General features: G+C 39.7%; 2 protein-coding genes across 2 annotated transcripts; both read right to left on the bottom strand.

Moving 5' to 3' along the window:
- Nucleotides 1–3273: 3273 nt before the first annotated feature.
- LOC141631804 (protein FAR1-RELATED SEQUENCE 9-like) lies at nucleotides 3274–5210 on the bottom strand. Its single transcript, XM_074444427.1, has 2 exons — nucleotides 4814–5210; nucleotides 3274–3941 (listed from the first exon to the last, which is right to left on the bottom strand). The coding sequence occupies exons 1-2, from the start codon at nucleotides 5208–5210 to the stop codon at nucleotides 3274–3276; spliced, it is 1065 nt and encodes a 354-aa protein (XP_074300528.1).
- A 138-nt stretch (nucleotides 5211–5348) lies between these two features.
- Nucleotides 5349–14313, bottom strand: LOC141631803 (protein FAR1-RELATED SEQUENCE 5-like). Its single transcript, XM_074444426.1, has 4 exons — nucleotides 14280–14313; nucleotides 6411–6483; nucleotides 6054–6324; nucleotides 5349–5963 (listed from the first exon to the last, which is right to left on the bottom strand). Exons 1-4 carry the CDS (start codon nucleotides 14311–14313, stop codon nucleotides 5349–5351), a joined length of 993 nt encoding a protein of 330 aa, XP_074300527.1.
- Nucleotides 14314–23737: the final 9424 nt, after the last annotated feature.

Raw genomic sequence — 23737 nt, 5'->3', positions numbered from 1 at the left:
GATGATGCTCCGTGATTGGGAGGAGGGAAGGAAGGAGGCTTCTGAAAGCCTTGTTGATTCTTATGTGGAGGAACATACGGCTGCTGCTGGTGCGGAGGAGGGGTAGGATTGAGCACATTTTGACTAGTCCGCCTCAAATTGGGATGGATTGCCCCTTGGTTGTTGTAATAGGAACCCCCTCCTTGCCTATATTGTTGAAAGGCAAGGACTTGTTCCTTCTTCATAAGACAGCCAACAGCAGTGTGACCATCATTGCTCCCACACCTCTCACATGTGACGGTCTTCCCTCTAGTAAGCATGAACTATTCTAATACCATCCCTCGGGTTTCCATACTCAGCACTGTGATTCGCCATCTCTTCAATAAGGGCCCATCCCTTATCATCGTCGGTGTTTTCCTGGAATCTCCCATTAGATGACGCATCAAGTATGGCTCTGTGGTCATCGTACAGCCCATTGTAGAACTGGTTAGATATAAACCATGGGTCAAAACCATGGTGAGGAATAGACATCACCAATTTCTTGAATCGGGACCATGCCTCATAAAAAGTCTCATCGGGAGCCTGCTTGAAACAGGTAATCTTGGCCCTCAGCTGCTTGGTGCGCTGTGGAGGGAAATATCTCTTGTAAAAGGCAAGAGCAAGAGACTCCCAATCTATAACTCCTGCAGCTGTGCGGTCCAAATCAGTCAGCCACTCCCTGCCTGAGTCGGTCAAAGAGAAAGGAAACAAAACCTCCTTAATCTTGTCTTGAGTTACCCCCTTTGTGGCGGGGATAGTAGAACAGTAGTATGTAAAGACCTCCATATGCTTCCTCGGGTCTTCACCTGCCACACCTCTATAGAGATTTCTTTCCACCAGATTGATGTAGGAAGGACGGATGTCGAATGTATTCCCATCCTCAGTCTGGAGATTGAAACCCTTTGGAATTGAGGATGCTTTAGGCACCGAGTGACTCGAAAGTTTTGGCATCTTTATTTGTTGATCGGCAGAAATAGGAATGTCTTCTACTAAAGACTGGTCTTCTGTGAAAAGAGAATGATGTAGCTCTGGCTCGAAAGTACTAAAGTCTTCCTTTCGTGATTTTCTCTGCAGACGGAGTCTATGCCTGAATAGTCTCTCTGGCTCTGAATCAGCTGAAACTAACTCAAACCTATCTGACCTGGGCATAAAAAACACTGAAAGAAAATAAATAAGAACTGCCTAAAGGAATAAAAATTACCTGAGACGGATAAAATAAACGAAACAAAGACTGATAGGGCAATTGCCTCCCCGGCAACGGCGCCAAAATTTGATACGTCAGTTTTATACCTATCAAAAATAAACTAACTAAATTAACTATATAGCTAGGGAAGTCAGGTCGATCTCCTCAGGGAGGCAAGATATTTGTAGAAGTCCGTCTATTTGGTGACAAAGGGGGGGTTGTTTGAATTGGTTTTCTAAACTAGAAGGTTTAAAGGAAAGATAATTAAAGACAAGAGCAGTAAAGGCAGGAAAATAGATTTAAACTATCAAATAGAGAAAGGTCATGTCAGGAATTCGGTTCACTACGGTAGTCCAGTGAGTCAACTGTAAACAACTTAAACAAATTAATGCAAGAGGGATATAGAATGGTCCTTTCGGTCCACTTTCTATCCTATAATACCACTAACTTAACTGTCATCCTCGTCAGGGTAGTCTACTGTTCATAGCAGGCCTATTTAGTCCAATCTTTCAATCCAGGATTAATTTTAGCCAGATTAAAAGGGTGACTCAGAAGCGTGCACTCAACTAAGTCGGTAAAATACAATTAAATTGCTATGGTGACATAATCTCACAATTAATTCATCTAACTTATTTACTACATCGTCACTTTCCTACCGTAGATTCCCTAATCCCAACATGAATTAGATTTAGCTACTCATATTGTTATTAATACTGTCAAAACTAACAGCAGATAAATAACCAGCATTCAACATATTAAAACGATGATTAAATCGCATAAAAAGTAAATTAGGGCAAAAAGTAAATAAATCAAGACGAAGAATTAAAGCAAATGAAATGAAGTTTATTATTAAGAAAGGAGAAAGAGATTACAATCGTGCGAATCCGGCGTAAAGAACAATCAAATCCGAGCGAAATAAATCCCAAAATAAAGTTACAGTGAAGGAGAAAATAGTACGCAGTCTTGAATGATAGATAAACTTTGATAGTAAGAAAATTCGATTCTAATAACCTAGTAACGTAATGCTTAAATAGAAAAACAACTAAGTCCATAAGCTAAAATAAATTCACGGCCTAATTAAAGCCCACGCCAGCAGAAAACCACTCGATCAAGTGGAATAAAACCACTCGATCGAGCAAAACTCCATAAAATCTACTCGATCGAGTAGAATAGTTACTCGATCGAGTAACCCCTCTTTACAGCACTTCTGGATCGAGTAGAAAAGCACTCGATCGACCAACCAAGGATGTAGAAACCACTCGATCGAGTAACAAAACCACTCGATCAAGTCTTCTCTCTTCAATTCAGCTCAAATCCATGCCTGACTGCCTCATAAACCGTGCCTTCACGCTTCCCAATGCAGTATCTCACTCTGGAAAATACCGTCTCCTCTAAATGCATGCAAAAAGGACGAAAAAATGGTACGATTCCACTACTTTCGCGTTCATTTCTACAAAATGTACAAAACGAACCAAAGTAGCCAATTTGGGGCATAATGCAATATAAATAGTACAAAAGTACACATAAATACGTGCTAAAATAGGCTAAAAAGACTATATAAAATGCACGTATCAGTCGCATTTACACTTTAAGTGTAACTGTTAACACACTTAAAGTGTAAATGTTAACACTGAAATTGAAGAATAGTTTCATTCAGATGAATCTATTATTGACAGTGTAAACTTTATCATACTGAAAGTGTTAACGTAAACACACTGAAATTGAATTTCAGTGTAAATGTGGTGACATGGGAAGTGTAAATGTGGTGACATGGCAAGTGTAAATGTTAACACCAGTTACTTGAAAATAAGTGTAACTGTTACTTGAAATAACATAAGTAATCCAAAATAAGTTCAAGTAACACAATGTTTGGCTATCTAATAAAACAGAGAGATTTTGGTCTTATGACAGTGTAACTCTAACGTTGGTGTTACTAAAAGTTACACCAACTGCAGTTCAAAGTTACGCTGTCATGAGACCAATTCATAATCTCTCGCTCCAGTTATAGCACATCAAAGTTTTAAGTTACACACTCAAAATATATAAAGCAACATTTGTCACTGATCTGACGTCTATTCTTGTTCTGATTCCAGCTCTTCCTCCTCATCTCCTTCATCCTCTTCTGGTTCAGACGACCCTTCGCACAATGGCGTGTGTGCTGAGAAGGGGTTAGGGCACTTCCTCTTGTCGTGATTTGTCATTCTCTTGCAATTCTTACACTTATGTTTGGGTTTCCTAGCCAACACAATTGCTTTTGTTTTGGGTGACAGCAGTCTTTTTCCGGTACCCTTGTTTTTCGAATTCTTTGGTGGCAATATCGTCACTACCTCACATGCCGTACAATTCAGAAATTTCTCCGTTTGTTTATTTTTGTTCAACACTTCCCCTAATGGTGACAGCGACTGTTTAAATGCCCTAATTACAGCGGAAAAGCTATCAACATCAGCTACTCCTTTGTCTCGAAGGAGCCCTACAGCTTCATGAACTTCTGACCACATTATTGACATTGCAATTTGTTTTTCATTGATAACTTGCATGTTTTCTGTCCCTTCACCATTAGTATTGAAAATCCTTAATCGGAGATACTCTTTCATCCATCTATTTACAACATAATCTTCTGGTATAGTCTTTATCCCACTTATTGAAAAAATCCATATTATATGGCGGCATAGGATTCCGGTTCTTTCAAACATCGTACAACTGCAACTTGCTTTACGTGTATCTGTGTCATCAGTTAAAGCTAACATGCAAGTGTGAATGTTAAAAATAGTGTCACTGATTATATAGAAATTTAAAAGAGATAAAAATAGAAACTATAAATGACATATCATGGAAAGTGTAAATGTCATATGATGTAAAGTGTAAATGTCATGAATTGTAAAGTGTAAATGTTAAGTTATTAGAAGTGTAAATGTAAACTAATAGGAAGTGTGAATGTCATGAACTGTAAAGTATAAATGTTAAGTTATTAGAAGTGTAAATGTTAAGTTATAGGAATTTAAATGAGATAAAAACAGAAAGTGTAAATGTCATATGATGTAAAGTGTAAATGTCATGAACTGTAAAGTGTAAATGTTATGAAGTGGAAAAGTGTAAATGTTAAGGTATAGGAAGTGTAAATAACATATGATGTAAAGTGTAAATGTCATGAATTGTAAAGTGTAAATGTTAAGTTATTAGAAGTGTAAATGTAAACTAATAGGAAGTGTAAATGTCATGAACTGTAAAGTGTAAATGTTAAGTTATTAGAAGTGTAAATGTTAAGTTATAGGAATTTAAATGAGATAAAAACAGAAAGTGTAAATGTCATATGATGTAAAGTGTAAATGTCATGAACTGTAAAGTGTAAATGTCATGAAGTGGAAAAGTGTAAATGTTAAGGTATAGGAAGTGTAAATGTAATATCTTTGAAAGTGTAAATGTCATATAATCTAAAGTGTAAATGTCATGAACTGTGTAAAGTGTAAATGTCATGAACTGTAAAGTGTAAATGTTAAGTTATTAGAAGTGTAAATGTAAACTAATAGGAAGTGTAAATGTCATGAACTGGAGAAGTGTAAATGTTATGAACTGGAAAAGTGTAAATGTTAAGGTATAGGAAGTGTAAACTACCTGGACTGTATGTAACTTCAAAATTCTTCTTTCTGGATGAATCTTTGACAGTAGTTACCTCTAGCTCGCCTCTCTCAGTGAAACCTTCTGTTCTACATGTATCAATTGAGAAGATGGCTTCTTCTTTGAATTTTTGGAAAGTTGAATAGGTGTACACCTTTGCAGCATGAATCTCTAATGCCAGATGTGTTGACGCCGCTGCGGACGAGTGCTTATCAATGTTGTCAAGCTGCTTCTGTGTATGTCTTTGTTGGTCCATAGCGCTCTCAAAACGCATCCAAATCTCAACCAATGTTCCTGAATTATGCTCAAACCTCTTGAAAAAGCTATTTTCGCTCTCTGATATTTGAGTCATCCTCATAATCGACGCCATCCTCAAGTCTCTGCAATGCGCCATCACCTACTGTCCCCTTATAGCATACGTATCTGCAAACCAATCATTTTCGCCAACACCATGATCTTCAATTATTTGCTCCCAGATACCATCAAATTCTGCTACTTTAAGCTCATCGTCCCATATAATGTCATTAATTTTTTACATGAAGTCATTATAATCACTCCTAGAGACACCAAATTTACTGGGCATTTTGTTCATTATATGCCACATACAGAACCGATGTCGCGCTGTCTTGAAAACAAGAAGGATAGATTTGATAATACCTGGGTCCTGATCTGTAATTATGTACTCGGGTTCCTTACCCCCCATTGCTTGTAAAAACCGGCTGAAAACCCAATTAAATGACTCATAATTTTCCCTTGCAATTAGAGCCCCACAGAACGTCACAGATCGTTTATGGTGGTCAACACCTGTGAATGGTGTGAATACCATAGAATACTTATTGGTGGAGTAAGTTTGGTCGAATGACACCGCATCACCAAAAATTTTGTAATTTTCTCGGGCAGTACCGTCCGCCCATATAGCCCTACGTAGGCTGCCATCATCGTCAAGGTCATAGTCAAAGTAGAAACCTATTCTTGTTTCAGTCATTTCCTTGAATTGGTTAACAAACAACTGACCATCCCATTCGTGAATGAAACATTTAACATCCCTATGGAAGTTCTTAAAATCATTTAAGCTTGCTCCAATGTTCTCGAATCCATTCACTTGTTCTTTGCAGATTCTGTATGTCTTTGTTGCTCCTATCTTCAGCTGCCAATCAATCATTAACAGATATGTCATATAAATATAATATGAATGGAATTATTTATTTAATATTGAGAGTGATCATATATTACAAACCCTTGAGTTCGAAACGATTATCATCTTGTGATAATCTGTTATGTTACGCGACAATTTCTGGAACTCTCTGTCATTAAGTGAGATAAGCTCGTCATTGTGACCCTCGTGGAACCGGTCAATTAATAAAAGACCATTCTTCATATATAGTTGTATCCTCGTTTTACACCCCACTCTAGTGACCCTGAATATCCTCTGTGACTTCTCCCCAACCAGTCCGTCATCCCGATCTATACTGGGCGTCTTGTGAGCGAAACCTTCTCGATTGCGAAACCTACGTACATCAAACCCACAAGCAATGGCGTATATCTTATAAAAAGTCACCGCGTCCTCAACCCCCCAAACTCCTGCCCGATGTACGGTGTAAACCTCTTCTCGACCTCCCTACACAGCTCCTGCCTGTCAGGTTGAACTCCATTCTGTTTTAGCAAGTCTGTAAATGTGCACAGAGTGTAAGTGTAAATGTAAATGTCATCAGATATCAAGTGTAAGTGTAAATGTCCATAGAGTTTAAGTGTAAATGTCATCAGATATGAAGTGTAAGTGTAAACGTAAGTCGAAGTAAAGTGTAAATGTAAAGGGAATGTTCCAAAAATGTAAATATTCCAAAAGTGTAAATGTCCAAATTATGATGTCCCAAAAGTGTAAGTGTAAATGTAAACATCCAAAAGTGTAAGTGTAAATGTCAGCAGAAACGAAGTGTACATGTCTTTGTTTACGAAAGTGTAAATGTCAGCAAAAGTGTAAATGTTGTCAGAATGCTAACTCACATAAAAAATATTACAATAAAAATGCAAAGGTGACTATAACAATTAAAAAGTGTAAATGTAAAACTACACCAAAAGTGTAAATGTCAGCAGAAATGCAGTGTAAATGTGATGGTGTAAAAGTGTAAATGTCAGCAAAAGTGTAAATGTTGTCAGAATGCTAACTCAAATTAAAACTATAATAATAACAATTAAAAGGTGACCATAACAATTAAAAAGTGTAAATGTAAAACTATAGCAAAAGTAAACATCCAAAAGTATAAGTGTAAATGTCAGCAGAAATGCAGTGTAAATGTGATGCTTTAAAAGTGTAAATGTCAACAAAAGTGTAAATGTTGTCAGAATGCTAACTCAAATTAAAACTATAATAATAAGAATTAAAAGATGACTATAACAATTAAAAAGTGTAAATGTAAAACTATAGCAAAAGTAAACATCCAAAAGTGTAAGTGTAAATGTCAGCATAAATGCGTGTAAATGTGATGGTTTAAAAGTGTAAATGTCACCAAAAGTGTAAATGTTGTCAGAATGCTAACTCAAATTAAAGCTATAATAATAACAATTAAAAGGTGACTATAACAATTAAAAAGTGTAAATGTAAAACTATAGCAAAAGTGTTCATGTAAATGTTGTCAGAATGCGTTGATACTACTCAAAACTCAAATTAATGAAAACCTAGCATGAAGATTTACTTCTAACAATCTTCATTTCAAACCCAGTAACAAATAATAATAACAAGAATGAACAAATTCGATGACATGCAAATTTTATCATGACCTTCATCCATCCTATTCAACTGAAAATATTAAAATGTGACTGAAAACAATGAACAAAATGAAGAAATACCATTGATGCCATCTATTATTTGCATGTTTACGCTGATTTGCAAGATTTAGAGAGAACTTTAGCTGAAAAGTTCGTTTTCAAAAGGAAGAAACCAGTTTTAGAGAGAAGAAAGAAAGAATCCAGTTGGAAATAAGTGTGTTAAGGAAGGAAGAATGTGGAAGTGTAAACATAGTACAAAGGATATATCCTTTTGTCCGCCAGTTTTGATCATTGGGAAGGACAAATTGCAGGAAATGTTGTCCTCTTTCCTATCCAAGCTTTTCCCTTTTTTTTGGCCTATATTTTGTAAAAAATATCCACCTTAGATATTGTCCATGTAAGGGTCCTTATAAGGACTTAAGGACTCAAATGAGGTAAAGGACTCATTAGATCTCCTCTCTCTCTCTCTCTCTCTCTCTCTCTCTCTCTCTCTCTCTCTATATATATATATATATATATATATATATATATATATATATATATATATATATATATGGTAAGTCCTTCATTTTGGTTGAGTCCCTAAGTCCTATTCTCAGCCACATATTTTTTGAGTGTAACTCTACCGCATTATAAGTGTAACTTTATTTATTTAATGATTTTTGAGTGTAACTTTAACTTTTATAGTGTAACTTCAACATTTTTAAGCCATTTTATTCACAAAAATTTGAATTTATGTAATTTTATGCGCGTAACTTTACTGCCCTACAAATGTAATTTTAGTCGTTTAGGTTGTAACTTTTGTCGTATGATGGTTTATATGCATAAATTTGAATTTATATACTTTCACGAGTGTAACTTTACTCCTATCAGGTGTAACTTTAGTCGTCGGAATTGAAACTTTAGTTTTATAGTGTTTTGTATGTAAAAATTTGAATTATTATAATTACTATTGTAACTTTAGTCCTTCCAAGTGTAACTTTTGTCCTTCAAAAGTGTAACTTTAGTATGGAGGAGTAAGTTCTGTCATTAAAGTGTAATTGTATTGCCTTACGATTGTAACTCTAGTCATTGAAATTGTAACTTTAGTCCTCCGAAGTGTAACTTTATAGTAATTCTTCTTTCTCAACCACCACCACCATCCTACGACCTCCTACCCCAACCACCACATCACCACCACCTCCAAACCGCAACAACCAACAATACCACCAACCCCTTATTATCCCAAATCTGAAAAAAGAAAGAAAAAAAAAGTGGCAGGCATCAGACCCACCAATAACCACCACGAACATCATCCCGAACCTCCTTCCCCCGCGACACTATTAAAGAAAAAAAAAACCCCGAAAAAAAAAAAGCACAACCCACCATCCAAAAACAATCAAAAACTGAAAAACAACAACAAAAAAGAGCAACCACCAACAAAAACCAACAACAACCGTCACTTTATTTTTTCAGATCTGAAAAAAAAAAAAAGAGAAAGGAGAACGGAGTAAGGCGGCGTTCTGCGTGGTCGACGTGGTTGTCGTTGGGGGCTGGTGGTGCGGCGGCAGCAGCGGGTGGAGGGCAGCAGGCGGTGGTGGTTGTTGGGGGAGAGGAGTGATTTAGGGTTTGTAGAGATGTGAGGGTTTAGAGAGAGAGATGATGAGTGAGAAGGAGGGAGGCAGAAAATGAGGAAAAAATAGGGTTTTTTTTCTTTTTATAGGTTTACTCTAGTCCACATATTTTGTTTTAATCTCAACCATTCATTCAATTTCTTAGATCTAATCTTGACCCTTTATTTCACTCATCCAAGGGTTTAAATAAGGACTTATGGACTCAACCAAAAAAGGTAGACTTACATGATCCTTTGATATTGAGTTAACCCTTTATTTCACTCATCCAAGGGTTTAAATAAGGACTTATGGACTCTAATCGTTATTTTCACTCATCCATGGGTTTAAATTTTTTTGGCAAACGCAGATTTTTCGTGATATTGTATTGAAGAACCTGTGATATTGTATTCACTAATCCTCAATGCTCAAATATTTAGGAGTTCTCACCGAATCCCAACTCCCAACTCTCTCTCTCTCTCTCTCTCTCTCTCTCTCTCTCTATATATATATATATATATATATATATATATATATATATATATATATATATATATATATATATATATATATATATATATATATATAGATTTAGGATCGGGTGAGAACAATCATTCGGTGAGAACGAACTAAGTATGCCAACTTAATACTACTCACGTGTTGTATTACCCCATGATCAAAAAATCTAATTTACATTCTCTTCCCTAATCCTTATCCGTTTACAATTTGTCCACTCCATCCTCATTAATGATCACCACCAACACCACTGATCTCATTTTTCCACTCCTTCATCCTCATACAGAATAGCCGGAGTATCTCGTAAGGAGAGCCCACCATATCACTAACCCGAGGCCAACTCAAAACCACCGTACCGGTGATACCTACCTCACCTCTCATTCTTTTATTTCCCGTATATTTCAATGCATCTACACTAATTTTTAATGTATCTAACCATTGTTTTAATGTATCTAACATAGATACACAAAATTAATGGCTAGGTACATAAAAATTGGTTTGAGATACAACAATATAGAACCCAGATACACAAATTTCGTATAGCTCAAAACTGATTTTGTAGCTCAAAGTGGCGATGGTTAGAAGCAGAAAGTAAAGGTGAAAGGTTACAACAACCACCTCAACAGACTCCGGTGAGATTTCAACAACCTGAGACGACACCGTTGTCGGTATCGCAAATCTGGATATGATAATCGAACCAGATTTAGAGTAAGAGAGGATGCGGGAGAGAGTTTTTTATTTATCCGCTTGATGTTCTTTGATATCGTTTTTCTTGATCGGCTTAAATTCTTCGAGTTTTGTCGAAAATGAGGCAGGTTCCATTACTTTTAATCAATTTAACTTGTAACTGTAACATTGATTTCTTGGGTAATAATGAGTGCAAAATAATGGATCGTACTGGTCAATTGAATTTATTTAATTCCTAATTATGATGTAAATTCTTTAAGCAACCATAATTAAGGGCCGAGTTATACATAAATATCAATAAAAAGTATAGATTGCAATTTGTTTTACTGGGTTGTTTCTGTATATTGAGATTGCAATTGCAATTTGTTAATGGAGGTGAAGCTCGTTGTGGTATACCATCTAAAGTCGAATTAACAGATGTGAATCCGGATTATCCAAGGTTTCCTCATATAATCTATGTCTTTGAGGCATCTATACTATCTTCTCAAATAATCCCCTAATTACTGATTGACGGCGACCTAATACTTGGTAAAAAGTGAAGCAGGACGGTTATGGTGCGAAATTGTGAATGACAAGGTAGGAAGAGTCAAAGAGAGAGCAAACGATGATTTATTCCGTCGTGGATGCTGCCAGCGTGTTGCGAGACTCAAGGTGGCGACGGTGGTACATCGGGTGACCGACAGTGATGGAGATGGTGATGGGGATGGGAAAGTCATGTGTACGTAGTCAGAGCCTATTTCTGAGAGGTGTAAATAACGATTAGAGTTGTCAGAGAATTTGGGTTAATAATAACCTTCTGATCTTATTTTAATCTAAGGGTTAATAGCCGTTCTCACCGAGTTGTCGTTCTCACCGAGTCATGTTTTAATGTTTTACATTTACGTAAAAAAATATTTTGAGAAAGTTATAAAACTTAGACCATTATATCCATTAAGAAAAATTTATTTGGGAGAGTCATTGTATTTATTAAAAGCAAAACTTAAAGAAAACTACTACCAAATAAGATTTTATAGTGTGGGAATGAAAAAAAATTATATTGCAAGAAATTGAATACATATGAGTTTTGATAGGTTTAAATAGTGTGATAAGGAATATGTATGTACACAGTAACACATTGATCGCGAGTACATTTGAATAGACAAATAAAACAAAAGTAATGATTATTAAATAATATGATATTATAAATGACATGGAAAAGTAGAAAACATGTTATATTTTTCTTTAATATTTTCAATTAAATATGTATGCATTAAGTATAAAATATTTATTATGACTAACTAAATATTACTTTTAGTTAAATATTTTATAAGTTATCTTTTAAATACTTTGAAATTAAACCTCAAAATATAATATTTGAGAAAGTTCAACTTTCTTTATTTACAGATAAACTATTAAACATCATTGTAGAAAAATAATATAATTGATTGTTGTTTAAAAAAACAAAAGGTGCAAATTTGTTATACATATGTTTGACATATAGCACTTGCAACATACAATCAAAATATTTGAATAAGTTGAGTTTGGACGCTATATGTTTGATACATAAATATCACATGTTATACATAAAAAATTATAAATTACATAAAATTATATTCACATCATTATGAACAAATATTAATTGATTCGGAACATATTGTATCGTTAAATGATATAATTTGAGAACTCAATCTTGATCGTTTCGAATAATTTTTATTTTAATTAATATGATAATTGATCAGTCACAAATTTATTTATAAAACGTTGATCATGCATGATTAATTATCACTTATTAGTTTTAATTAAAAGTATGTATTTTATTTTAAAACATTGAAATTAAACCTACAAAAAATTAATTTAAGAAAAATTAATTTATTTTTATTTATAAGTAAAAATATTAAAGGTTATATATGAGTTATATTATTTTTCTTTAATTATAATAATAAAATTTTAAAACAGGTCGTGCGAAGCGCGAAATACTACCCAGTGTACAATATATTCTGCTTGTTTTCTATTTATCCATATGAATATATTTAACTCGTTTTAAATTTAAAACAGATAGTATTCCCTCGAAACAGGAATTACTAGTAAGAGACGGGTGTCGCGTAACAGCATTCAAACCACATCTACTTCCCATGGCTTCTGTTGGACATTCATGTCCAACTCTTTCGAGGTGGTTTGATTGCCGGTGGCTTCAACTTAACTCCCTCATTCGAAAGAATGAGATAGGTTGGTCCTACCCTAGAGGATTAATCTAATTTTCTTACCTAATCAAAAAAAAAAAAAAAAAAAACATCTACTTCATCTTAAACCCCACTGCAAACTACAAACCCGTTTGTTCTTCTTGCACTTCCCTGCCCTTCATCTTCATCACTCTACTTTCATTACATCTCTAGCTAATTTTACATCTGAGTATTTTTTTTCTGCATTATATTCTCATTAAACTTTGCATTTTTTTTGCTTTTCCCATATATCTAGTTGTAAAATTTATTTTACTTTTGATTCCCCAGCAATTATGCCAGCAAATTATGCTTTAAATTCCAATTTTTCAATGATTGGATACGTAATTAGTGTATTAATCTTAGTTTATATTGTGTTTATGTGTATATTGCTGTTTTACTGTTTATTGTAGACTGAAATTTTTTGTTTGTTCTATTCTTGCCTAGTACTCCTCCCGTCTCAATCATTTATTTTATCCTTTTTTTCTTTATGAGGGCCATTTTAATCAAAGATAAACAAGTAATTAGGACGGAAAGATTAATTTCTCCGTTTTCTTTTGTACTGTCTTGTTGATTTTGTGTTAGTCTAATTTTGTACTACGTATTTCCGTAATTAATTACTCTGTATGATGTAATTTATACTTCGAGACGATGCATTCCCTTAAGTGTAAGAGTAGTCAGAATTGTACTCCATAGTAAGCAATGAGAATACTGTTTACCTAGAACAACTTATATATATTCGAAGAAGACGAGCTGCCCGTAGTCTTCTCCTTAGGCAGGTGTGATGTGTTTTGGTATATTTCTACCAAATAGGGTTTAAGTGATCTTAGTGCCTAATTAATATAACGACTTTATGTGTGATTATATGTTTAGGTTTTGTTGTGATTTGCATATGACATTTGACTAATAATTAACGATTGACACAAGAGATTTTGGTGACGCGGAAAATCCAATGTGGGAAACAACTGCGGGGGGAGACGAAATCCCACCAAGATTTGCACTATAATTGAACTGGGAATTACAATGGAGAACAAAGCTAAACGGTGGTGTGTTTGAGTATTCGAGGGTTTCTCATGTGTATTGCTGAATGAATCTTAGGTCTTACGTCTCATTGCTTATATAGGGGAGCACCTCAGCTAGGGTTTCATTGCTTGCTCTCCAAGGCTCCACATTGGACAGTGCTCATGACCCTCTTACTCCGTATTTGGGCCTGCCAAGACATCAGCCCAAATCAGGCTTCTCATCGCCCCCCTTACTACATCTGGGCCACATTGGCTCCAAGCTTGCTTTCCTGAATTCGGGCCATAGTCAGAAAATTGGCCTAACAGTTTGCCCCCCAATTTTTCGCGAAAGTCGTTTTCTAGCCTTGAGCGAGAAATTGTAGTGTATCGTTGAGCAACTTCTTCCACACGCTTCTCGACTTCCCTTAATTCCCCATTTAAATCCCGACTCCCCTTTTATTTACTCCTCATCCGTCTCCCCCTTCAACTCCCTCTTCTCTCTCATCAATTATTAGCCAAAAAACCCTCCAAATCCCCAGAAACCCTTGATACTCAGAGCATCTCCTCCGATCGTCCTCACCGCCACCACTGCAACAACTCCCTCGATTTCCAGGTACTTTGTCTTTTCTCTTTTCTCCCAATTTATCATGGGTAAAACCCGACAAACTTCCTCTTCGTCTTCCCTAATCGACCTCACACCAGATGAGACCTTCCCTTCCCAAGGTATTCTTCAGAAACCCCATTTTTGCGACTCTATCCTCACCCAAAATGATAATCCCAGAATCAAGGCATTTCTGGGTTTGGAAAATGAGGTGGTGATTCATATTCCTGGCTCCGGCCACAAAGCTGGCGCCATGCGCGAGGGTTGGGTATGCCTATATACATACCCCTTCGTTCTTGGTCCCAGATTCAAGAGTTCATTCGCCTGAACTCCCTCCCCATTGCCTAGATTGCCCCATACGCATGAAGGATTCTTCTCTCCACCGTCGCCCTGAATAACAACCTGGGTGCTGAGATTGGACTAGTAGATCTGGCTCATAGGTTTGAGTGCCGATCTCTGGGGAATGGCCAATATAATTTCAGGGCCATGGAGAAGACTGAGAACTTCCTCCAATCTGCGGCCAAAGGCAAGGACGATGGTTGGTATGAAGAGTTTTTCTATATCAAGCTCGATTCTATCCCCATGCATGTTGATTATCTTTTTGAGTGCTGGATCCGGGCCAAAAGTAAGTGCTCTTGCATGTTTCTTTTCTGGTTCCCTTTTTCACTTATGCTCCTTACCTTTTTCTGGCTTGCAGAACTCAAGAACACTGCAAAGTCTGCAGACGAAGACACCTCTGTTGCAAACTCTTCTCCATCCCCGAGGAACAAAGTTAATTCCCTGCTTTGCTCTCTGGTCCTGCTGCCTCTGAAGAAATAATGTCCTCTGTTAAGTACTTGCCCCTATACCCATGTTGATTTTAATTTGATAACCCTTGAATTCTGTTTTTCTACCTCTGACGCTCTCTACCTGTTCCCTGAAATTTGCAGGAAGTACCAAGCCTAGCGCCTCTGAGATTTTGATGCGCCAAGCAAACAAAAGGGTTGCTGAGTCTACCCCGTCTCCTGCCTCCTCAAAGAGAAGATCTACCCCTATGCCCGCACCTGAGCCGATGGAGGTTACCCCTATTTCTCGTGCTCCTGGCTCCCTTCCTTATGTTGACGACTATCTGATTCGCCTCCCTGCTGGGTATGGTGAAGCTGATCATATTTCTTACTGGCCCTTGATGGAGCGCTTCCTGATGCCTGCCTGCTCCCAGGTTTTCGATGAGATAGGCCCTCAGGAGATAGGAGATGGTCGATCTGGCTGGTGAGCGGAGCTTCGCTGTAAGCCTTCTCTACCTTTCTCTCTTTTGTTTTTATTACCATCCTGCTGCTTTTCATTCCCCTGATTACTTCTCCCTCACCCCAGGTTCTGCAATATTCTCTGTATCTTCGCAATATGCTGAAGAGGGCTAAGACCGAGTGCCTGGCAGCAGTGGGAAAGAACAAAGAGCTTTCGGCTACCTGTGCCAAGTTGAGGGAGCAGCTTTTCGCAACCACTAAGGAGAAGGAGATAACCAATGATCAGCTGGCTCGGACTCAAGAAGCCAACCGTGTTCTGACTGCTGGGCTGACAAAGGATGAGGCTCGTGCCGATGAGATGGCTGAGCTAGCTAGAAATGTAGGAGCCTTCACTGCCTTTGAGGGGAGGATTGACTACATCAGGGCCTATACTGAGAGGAGGCACACCACCTGGAACTTGGAGGAGGAGATGAAAGAGTTTGCTCGTGCTTTCCCCGATAGTATGGATCTGAGCGCTCTATGTTCTCCTGCTGAGGCTGCTGAACCCGAGCCTTTGATTCTTGCCATGGATACCTCTAGAACCATCTCTGGGACGAACGCTGCAGAGGAGGTAATGGCATAGAAGACTGGTGGTGATGCTGATGTGATTCCCAGGGCTGATTAGGTACCTGCACAGGAGAGCTAAACAGAGTAGGGGAGACAGGGCCAAGATAAGGCGGCTGCTATTGAGAGGATTGAGCTCTCTTAGTTTTTAAAGAATTTCATCTTATTATGTTTTGGGGACTTGGCCCTGTGAGGCGCAAGTTTTGTAATTATAGTTTTAAACTTTTTATTTGGTCATCTTGCTGGTGCCTACCGGTGTGCAGGCTAGAACTTTTTGTATTTGCTTTGGGTAGCAGATGCCTTTGTTTTGAAAACACCTTAAGTCTGGCTCTCAGACCCCTGTTGTTATGCTTTGCTTTTTCTTTGGTCATATGACCTCCTTATTTGGGATTGGAGACCTCTCTCCTGACTTTTCAGGAACCTTGCTCTGGTACCAGGTTTATAATGCAAGTGCTTGATAAAAATATTTTACCCATGACGTAAAATATTTTATCAATAGGATAGCTAATTAAAGCGTACCTTTTAGTTGTCCTTTTCTAGCTAACAAGGGCTGTTGCATCCCTTGTGGCTCCAGCGTTGTACTGCGTGCATGCACCAATTTATACGGCCCTGGGATCTCAATGCCCTCAACGTAGCTACGCTTTTATCCGGGATTAACGCTGAGATGCAGGTGGTCTTTTTATCGTCATGCCCTGCCATCTCCAGTTCGTACGCCCTCCATGTGGTTGACTTTGTCGCATCTTGTTACCTCACATCGCACGGACTGGACCCTCAATACTTACTCTGCCTGATAGACAATTGACGTTAGTACTCAGAGTCTTTCTTCTAAGAAGCATAAATATTCCAAGCAGCACAAATTACCAGGTGGTATCTCATGGTTTTCCAGGGCAACGACTGGATCCAGGAAGCCACATCATGCACTACTTAGATTTCAAAACGACTCAATTATTCAAAAAGAATTTGAAAGGAAAAAACAAAAATGTCAAAACTAACTGTAACTTAATAAGTATAATATATACAAACACCCCCCCCCCCCTCATTTTTTTTTGCTTCATGGATTGTTGAAATGTCCTATGTACACTAAGTTTCAGTACCTTGTCAGACAAAGTACTGTTTCAGATGGCAATTGTTCCAGGGTTTGTACAAAATCTGTACAGAATCTGACCATGCATGGTGTCACGGTCCGAACTTTGAACCGGGTCGTGGAGCGCACCCATGTCTAAACTCATGACAAGAATACTAGCGAGAGCGTCAAGCACTAGTGTTTGTCAAGCACTAGAGCATTCGTAATCGGTCTTGGTTTGCATGTGTCGGGATCCTAGTCTCGATCATCAACGGTCGACACACACATGCTTGTTAATAAATTATAAAGGCAAGAGTCGTTCATAAGAAGGCAAGCAACAAGCAATAAGAAGGCAATTGGGTGGGAAGCAGATTGATTAACTAGTACTCCCCAAAGAGGTAAATTTGATATTACAAGCCTGTTAGCAAGGAACATTGAATGTGTATAATAGCGATACGTTTTCTAAACGCCTAAAAATGTATCTTAAAATAAAAAGGTAGCTCCAAGATTTGACATGCATGAAGTAATCTTGGAGTACTACATGACTATAAAAACAAAAACGAAAATACATAAGTAGAAACATAAAATCTAAGGGCTCGAAGTGAACGGCTCACGCGCGCAGTTTTTATGGATTGGCGACTCGTTACACTCTCCCCCCACCTAATCTGCTGCCATCCTCGGCAACGCTGGAAGTCTTCAAGGCTTGTTCAGTCGGCTGATGTTGCTGGAAGTTGGTTGGAACAGATGTTTGTACGCTTGCTTTTGTTGCGGGTAGGATATGTTGGATCTGGAAGGTACGGATTCAAGCAACTCACATGGAACATCGGGTGACACTTCATCCAGGTAGGGTTCTCGAGCTTGTATGCCACTTCTCCAATCCGGTTTATCACTTAGATTGAGCCTTCATACTTTTGAACCAGTCTCTTGTCTCGTCCCCTGAGGAATCTCATCTGTTCTTTATTCAACTTCACCATAACCATGTCGCCTACTTGGAACTTCCTTGGTCTTCGATTCTCATCTGCCCATTTCTTCATGCGGCATGACGCCTTCTCCAGATAAGTTCGAGCAATATGTGCATTCACTTTCCATTCTTTGACGAACTCGTGAGCTTTCTTTGTGCGACCGCCATAAACATCTGCAACTGTGGGAGGTAATAAAGGTTGTTGACCTGTAACAAGTTTAAACAGGCTCTTATTAGAAGAGGAGCTCGTCTGAACATTAAAGCAAAATTGAGCAACATCAAAGAGTCGCACCCACTCCATTTGAGTTGCTCCCACAAAGTGTCGCAGAAATTCTTCTAGCATGCTGTTAAACCGTTCGGTTTGGCCATCCGTTTGGGGATGGTAACTTGATGACATCCGGAGACTTGAACCTAAGAGCTTGGACCCCAAAATAGTCCCATGAAGCGAGAGTCGCGGTCACTGACTATACTTTGAGGTAGCCCCCAATATTTCACGACATGCCTGAAGAACATCGTGGCTGTTTCTTCAGCGCTACATGCCTTTGGAAGAGGAATGAAGGTTGCATAATTCGAGAATCGGTCCACATAGATAAGGATTACACTCAACGCCCTCACCTTCGGCAACCCAAATATGAAGTCCATTGAGATGCTTTCCCATGGTTGGGTCGGCACTGGTAACGGATTTAGCAGCCATCCCGGCTTCTAGTTTTCTACCTTATCTTGTTGGCAAATAAGGCAGGTCTTAGTGTACTCTATAACATCATCCTTAATCTATGGCTAGTAGTAGCTGCGCTTCAGTAGGCATAAGGTTCTTTGCCGTCCCGAATGACCCGCCCATAATGTATCATGGCACTCTTGTAGGAGAATCCTCCGCAATCCTGCCGCCTTTGGAAAAAAAATCCGATGTCCCTTCGTGAATAGAAGTCCATCCTCCATCCAGAACTTGCGAGTCTTCCCTTCGATGGCTATTTTTTTCCGAGTCCTTGCTATTAGGTCTTGATCGAGGTGCTCTCTTGTCTAATCTTGAATATTTCTGGCTACCATGATGGTAGATAAATGGGCAATCGTGTGCAATGTGGATAGGTCGCACCTTCGACTTAGGGCATCAGCGACCTTGTTTGATGCTCCCGGTCGATAAACGAATTCCACATCAAACTCGGCCAACAATTCCTGCCATCTCGCTTGTCGACTATTAAGGTTGGCCTGAGTTAGAAAGTATGATGCTACAGTGTTGTCAGTCTTGACGACGAACTTCGACCCTAAGAGATAGTGCCTCCATCCCCGTAGGCAATGAACAATGTCTAGGAGTTCCTTCTCTTGGACAGCATACCGAGTCTCGGCCCCATTCAACTTTATGCTCTAAAAGGCCACGGGGTGACCCACTTGGAGGTGTACCCCTCCAAGGGCAAAGTCGGACGCATTTGTCTCGACTTCGAAAGGTTTCGTGATATCTGGCAACGCCAACACCGGTTCTTGTACCACCGCTTCCTTGAGCCTTTAAAAGGCTCTTCTCTTGTCGATAGACCACTCCCACTTGACATCTTTCTTCAACAAATTGGTTAGTGGAGCGGCAATCGTTGAATACTCTCGAATGAATCTCCGATAATAGTTCGCTAGTCCCCAAGAAAGAGCAGAGCTCGGACACGTTTCTTGGAGTTCCCCAATCCTTGATGGCTGTAATATTCTTTGGATCCATTCTAAGTCTCCCTTTTCCCACGATATGACCGAGGAAATTGACTTCGGGTTGGGCAAATTCACACTTTTTTCTTTTGACAAATAAGTGGTTGTCTTGGAGTTTCGCGAACACAAGCCTCAAGTGTTCTGTGTGTTTAATTAATGAGCGGTTTTACACAACGATATCGTCCTGGTACACCACCACGAATTTGTCCAAGTACTCGTGAAACACATGATTCATCAACGTGCAAAACATCGCAAGTGTGTTAGTCAAGCCAAAAGGCATGACCAACCATTCAAATGACCCATATCTCGTCACACAAGCAGTCTTCGGCTTATCTCCTTCGGCGATTCGAACTTGATGATACCCGGATCTGAGATCTAACTTGGTGAATACACGACGCCTTGTAACTGATCAAATAAGTCAGCTACACCAAGGGGATCGGATAGCGGTTTCTCACCGCCAGCTTGTTCAAGGCCTAATAGTCGATACACAATCTCAGACTACCGTCCTGTTTCTTTTGAAAGAGAACGGGAGCTCCATATGGAGCTTTAGAAGGTCGAATCGACCCTGAGCGAAGTAGATCATCTAGCTACTTTCGTAGTTCAACTAACTCTGGGGTGCCATCCGGTATGGCCCTCGAGCAGGAGGTCTTGTCCCTGTAATTAACTCAATTTGATGGTCCACCAACCGTCGTGGCGGTAGACTCATAGCAAACTGATTTGGCATCACGTCCTTGTTGTTCTCCAACACTTCCTGGACTTGTGGTTACACGGATTCAGCGGAAGTGTCCTCTTTCATGGACACGATACACAGGTACGTCGGTTCTCCCTTTTGGAGTCCCCTCTTCAATTGCATTGCTGAGAGGAGCGGTCCCTTCAGCTTTCTCTCGCCTTCTACGGCTTTCACAAGACATGATTTTGATCCGACCATCATTAGAGACCCATTGTGGGGCGCCAAGAAGGTCGGGGTACACTTCAAGAAATCCATTCTGAGGACGATCTTAAAATCATCCATCGGGACGCTGGTGAAATCAAGTTTTCCAGTCCAATCGCCCATCTTGATTGCTACCTCTTTAGCTACACCCTGAATCGGCTTGGCACTGGAATTGATGGCTTTCATGCTACCACCTTCTCGGTTCAACTTCATCCAAGTCTCTTCGCCTCGTCGGGGGTGACGAAGTTATGGAAGGCCCTTGTATCTATCATGGCTCGAGTGGACTTCACATTGATGCTAATTTCCACGTACATCATTTTGGACTTGGTCTCAAAGCGCTCGAAACCTTTTCCCATTGAACACATCATATGCACCGCACCCATCCGAGCCATATCCCCTTGTTCACTCGCCTTATCCTCATCACACCCCTCTACGTCGTCGTCTGTCCCCTCGGGGTTTGATTCCACGGACATCTTAGAAAAACTATCCTTGAGAGTGTTGAACTTTCCCTGGTGTGGGCACTCGGACATTCGGTGTGGTCCTTTACAAAGGAAACACGCAAACGGCTTTCTAGCAGTGGACACTTCTGAAGTACTGCCTTTAGATGAGGTTGAAGTAGAATTGCTCGTACCCCACCTTTAATTGTCTCCCTCTTGATGGAATCGACTGTTTCCCGTAGAGGGAGGTCTTGCTTGTGGAGTCGTTCCTCCAAATTCTAGGTTACTTCGGCCCGCTACAGAGAATCCCTTCTTTTGGGCGGCTTCACGCTCCGTGTAGTAATCGACCAGTCTTTCGGCCGCTGTCATCGCCGCTGAGAGAGACTCTGGCCTCTGTCGCATCATCTCTCGTTGAGCCCAGTCCTTCAAGCCATCGATAAACGGGAACACCCAATCCTTCTCGGTCATGTCGGAAATCTCCAACATACACGCCGAGTAAGCTTTCACGTAATCACGAATCGAGCCTGTATGTTTCAAGCTCTTTAATTTCCTACGAGGTAGGAAATCGGTGTTTTCCGGGTATAATTGCTCCTTGAAGAGTCATTTGAAGTCGTCCCATGACTCTAGCACAATGGTCCCTGACTCGATCTCGGCGTATTTCGAGCGCCTCCATTGTTTGCCATCATCTATTAAGTACATACTCGCAGTGATGACTTTCAGACTCTCGTCGAGCATGCTCACTCGGAAGTACTGTTCCATGTCGAAGAGGAAGTTATCGACCTCCTTCGAGTCTCTCACCCCATTATACTTGTGATGTGTAGGCGGCTTCACCTTGGGAGCTCCACCGAAACTCCCGTCTGCGGCCACTTTCATCAAGGTATTACACATGTTCTCAAGTTGAGCGAGTTTTTCGTGGAGGTAGCCCATCTCCTCGTTATGTTCTTTCGAAATCGCCTTTTCAACGGTCACCACGCTGGCCTCGTGCCTATTTATGGTCTCGTCTACGGCTTCGAAGCGGGCCTCACGCCCCTTTACCGTCTCGTCTAAGGCATGGTGAGTATTCCCCAAACTCACAAGGAGAGCCTCTAACGATGGAATTTTCTCGTCCATCAATTTCTCTAAGGTCGCCACTCTAGCCTTATTGTCGCTTTTGTTCCCACTCGGTTCTAAGGTCCTTCCTCCCATGGTATGCAGTAGCCCGTCGTGAAGACTGGGCTTTGATACCAAATGTCACGGTCCAAACTTTGAGCCGGGTCGTGGAGCGCACCCTTGTCTAAACTCACGATAAGAATACTAGCGAGAGCGTCCAACACTAGTGTTTGTCAAGCACTAGAGCATTCGTAATCAGTCTCGGTTTGCGTGTGTCGGGATCCTAGTCTCGATCATCAACGGTGGATGCACACTTGAGTCTTAGTAAGTTATGAAGGCAAGAGTCATTCATAAGAATGCAAGCTACAAGCAATAAGAAGACAATTGGGTGGGAAGCAGATTGATTGACTAGTACTCCCAAAAGAGGGAAATTTGATATTACAACCCTGGTAGCAGGAAATATTGAATGTGCAGAATAGCGATACGTTTTCTAAACGCCTAAAAACATATCTTAAACAAAAAAGCTAGCTCCAAGATTCAACACGCAAGAAGTAATTTTGGAGTACTACATGAATATAAAAACAGAAACGAAAATACATAAGTAGAAACATAAAATCTAAGGGCTCGAAGTGAACGGATCATGTGCGCAATTTTTAGGGATTAGCGGCTCGTTACTCATGGTCATCAATCTGTATGCCCCATTCCCAACAACACTTTCAACCTGATAGGGTCCTTCCCATTTGTAAGCAATTTTCCTGCCGTTTGGTTCTTAGTATTTTCGAACACCCTTCTTAGCATTAAGTCCCCTATTGCGAGGGTCCTAACATTGACGTTTTTGTTAAATGTCTTTGCTACTGATTGCTTGTACAATTCCATGCGTATGTAGGCGCTTTCTCTTAGCTTATCTACCATGTCCAGGTTCCTGGTCATTTCTACCTGGTTCTGCTCCTTTGTCTGACACCCATATCTATGCATTAGTACCAGTACTTCTGATGGAATCACAGCTTCCACGACAAACACTAGGCTCAATGGCGTCTACCCTGTCGTCGTCTTTGGTGTTGTCCTATCCGACTAAAGTACCATAGGTAACTAGTCTGCCCACTTGACCCCAAGCTCCTCCAGCCTTTTTCTGAGGTTCTCTACTATGATTTTATTGCTGGATTCTGCTTGACCAATCGTCTTGGGATACCGGGGAGCATCTTTCCGCAACGTTATGTTCCACCGTGAGCAAAACCCTCAGTGTTATCAGATATGAACCGGGATCCGTTGTCACATATGATTTCAGATGGTATTCCTAACCTGCAGATGATGTTACGTTTTATAAACGAAATCACCTGGGATTCCTTCACCTCAGTCATTGCTTCTGCTTTAATCTATTTTGAGAAATAGTCTGTCATGGCAAGCATGTATACCCTGTTCCCTGGTGCCCTGGGTAGTTTCCCTACGATATCCATCCCCCACATCATGAACGACCATGGTGAAATGATGGGATGCAATGGTTCTGCTGGTTAATGAATGGCTGGAGTTGCTCTTTGACACGAGTTGCATAGTTTGACGTAATCCATGGCATCTTCTAACA

The sequence above is a fragment of the Silene latifolia genome, chromosome Y, assembly GCF_048544455.1.
Source record: "Silene latifolia isolate original U9 population chromosome Y, ASM4854445v1, whole genome shotgun sequence".
Taxonomy (NCBI): domain Eukaryota; kingdom Viridiplantae; phylum Streptophyta; class Magnoliopsida; order Caryophyllales; family Caryophyllaceae; genus Silene; species Silene latifolia.
This window is presented reverse-complemented; position numbering and strand designations above follow the sequence as displayed.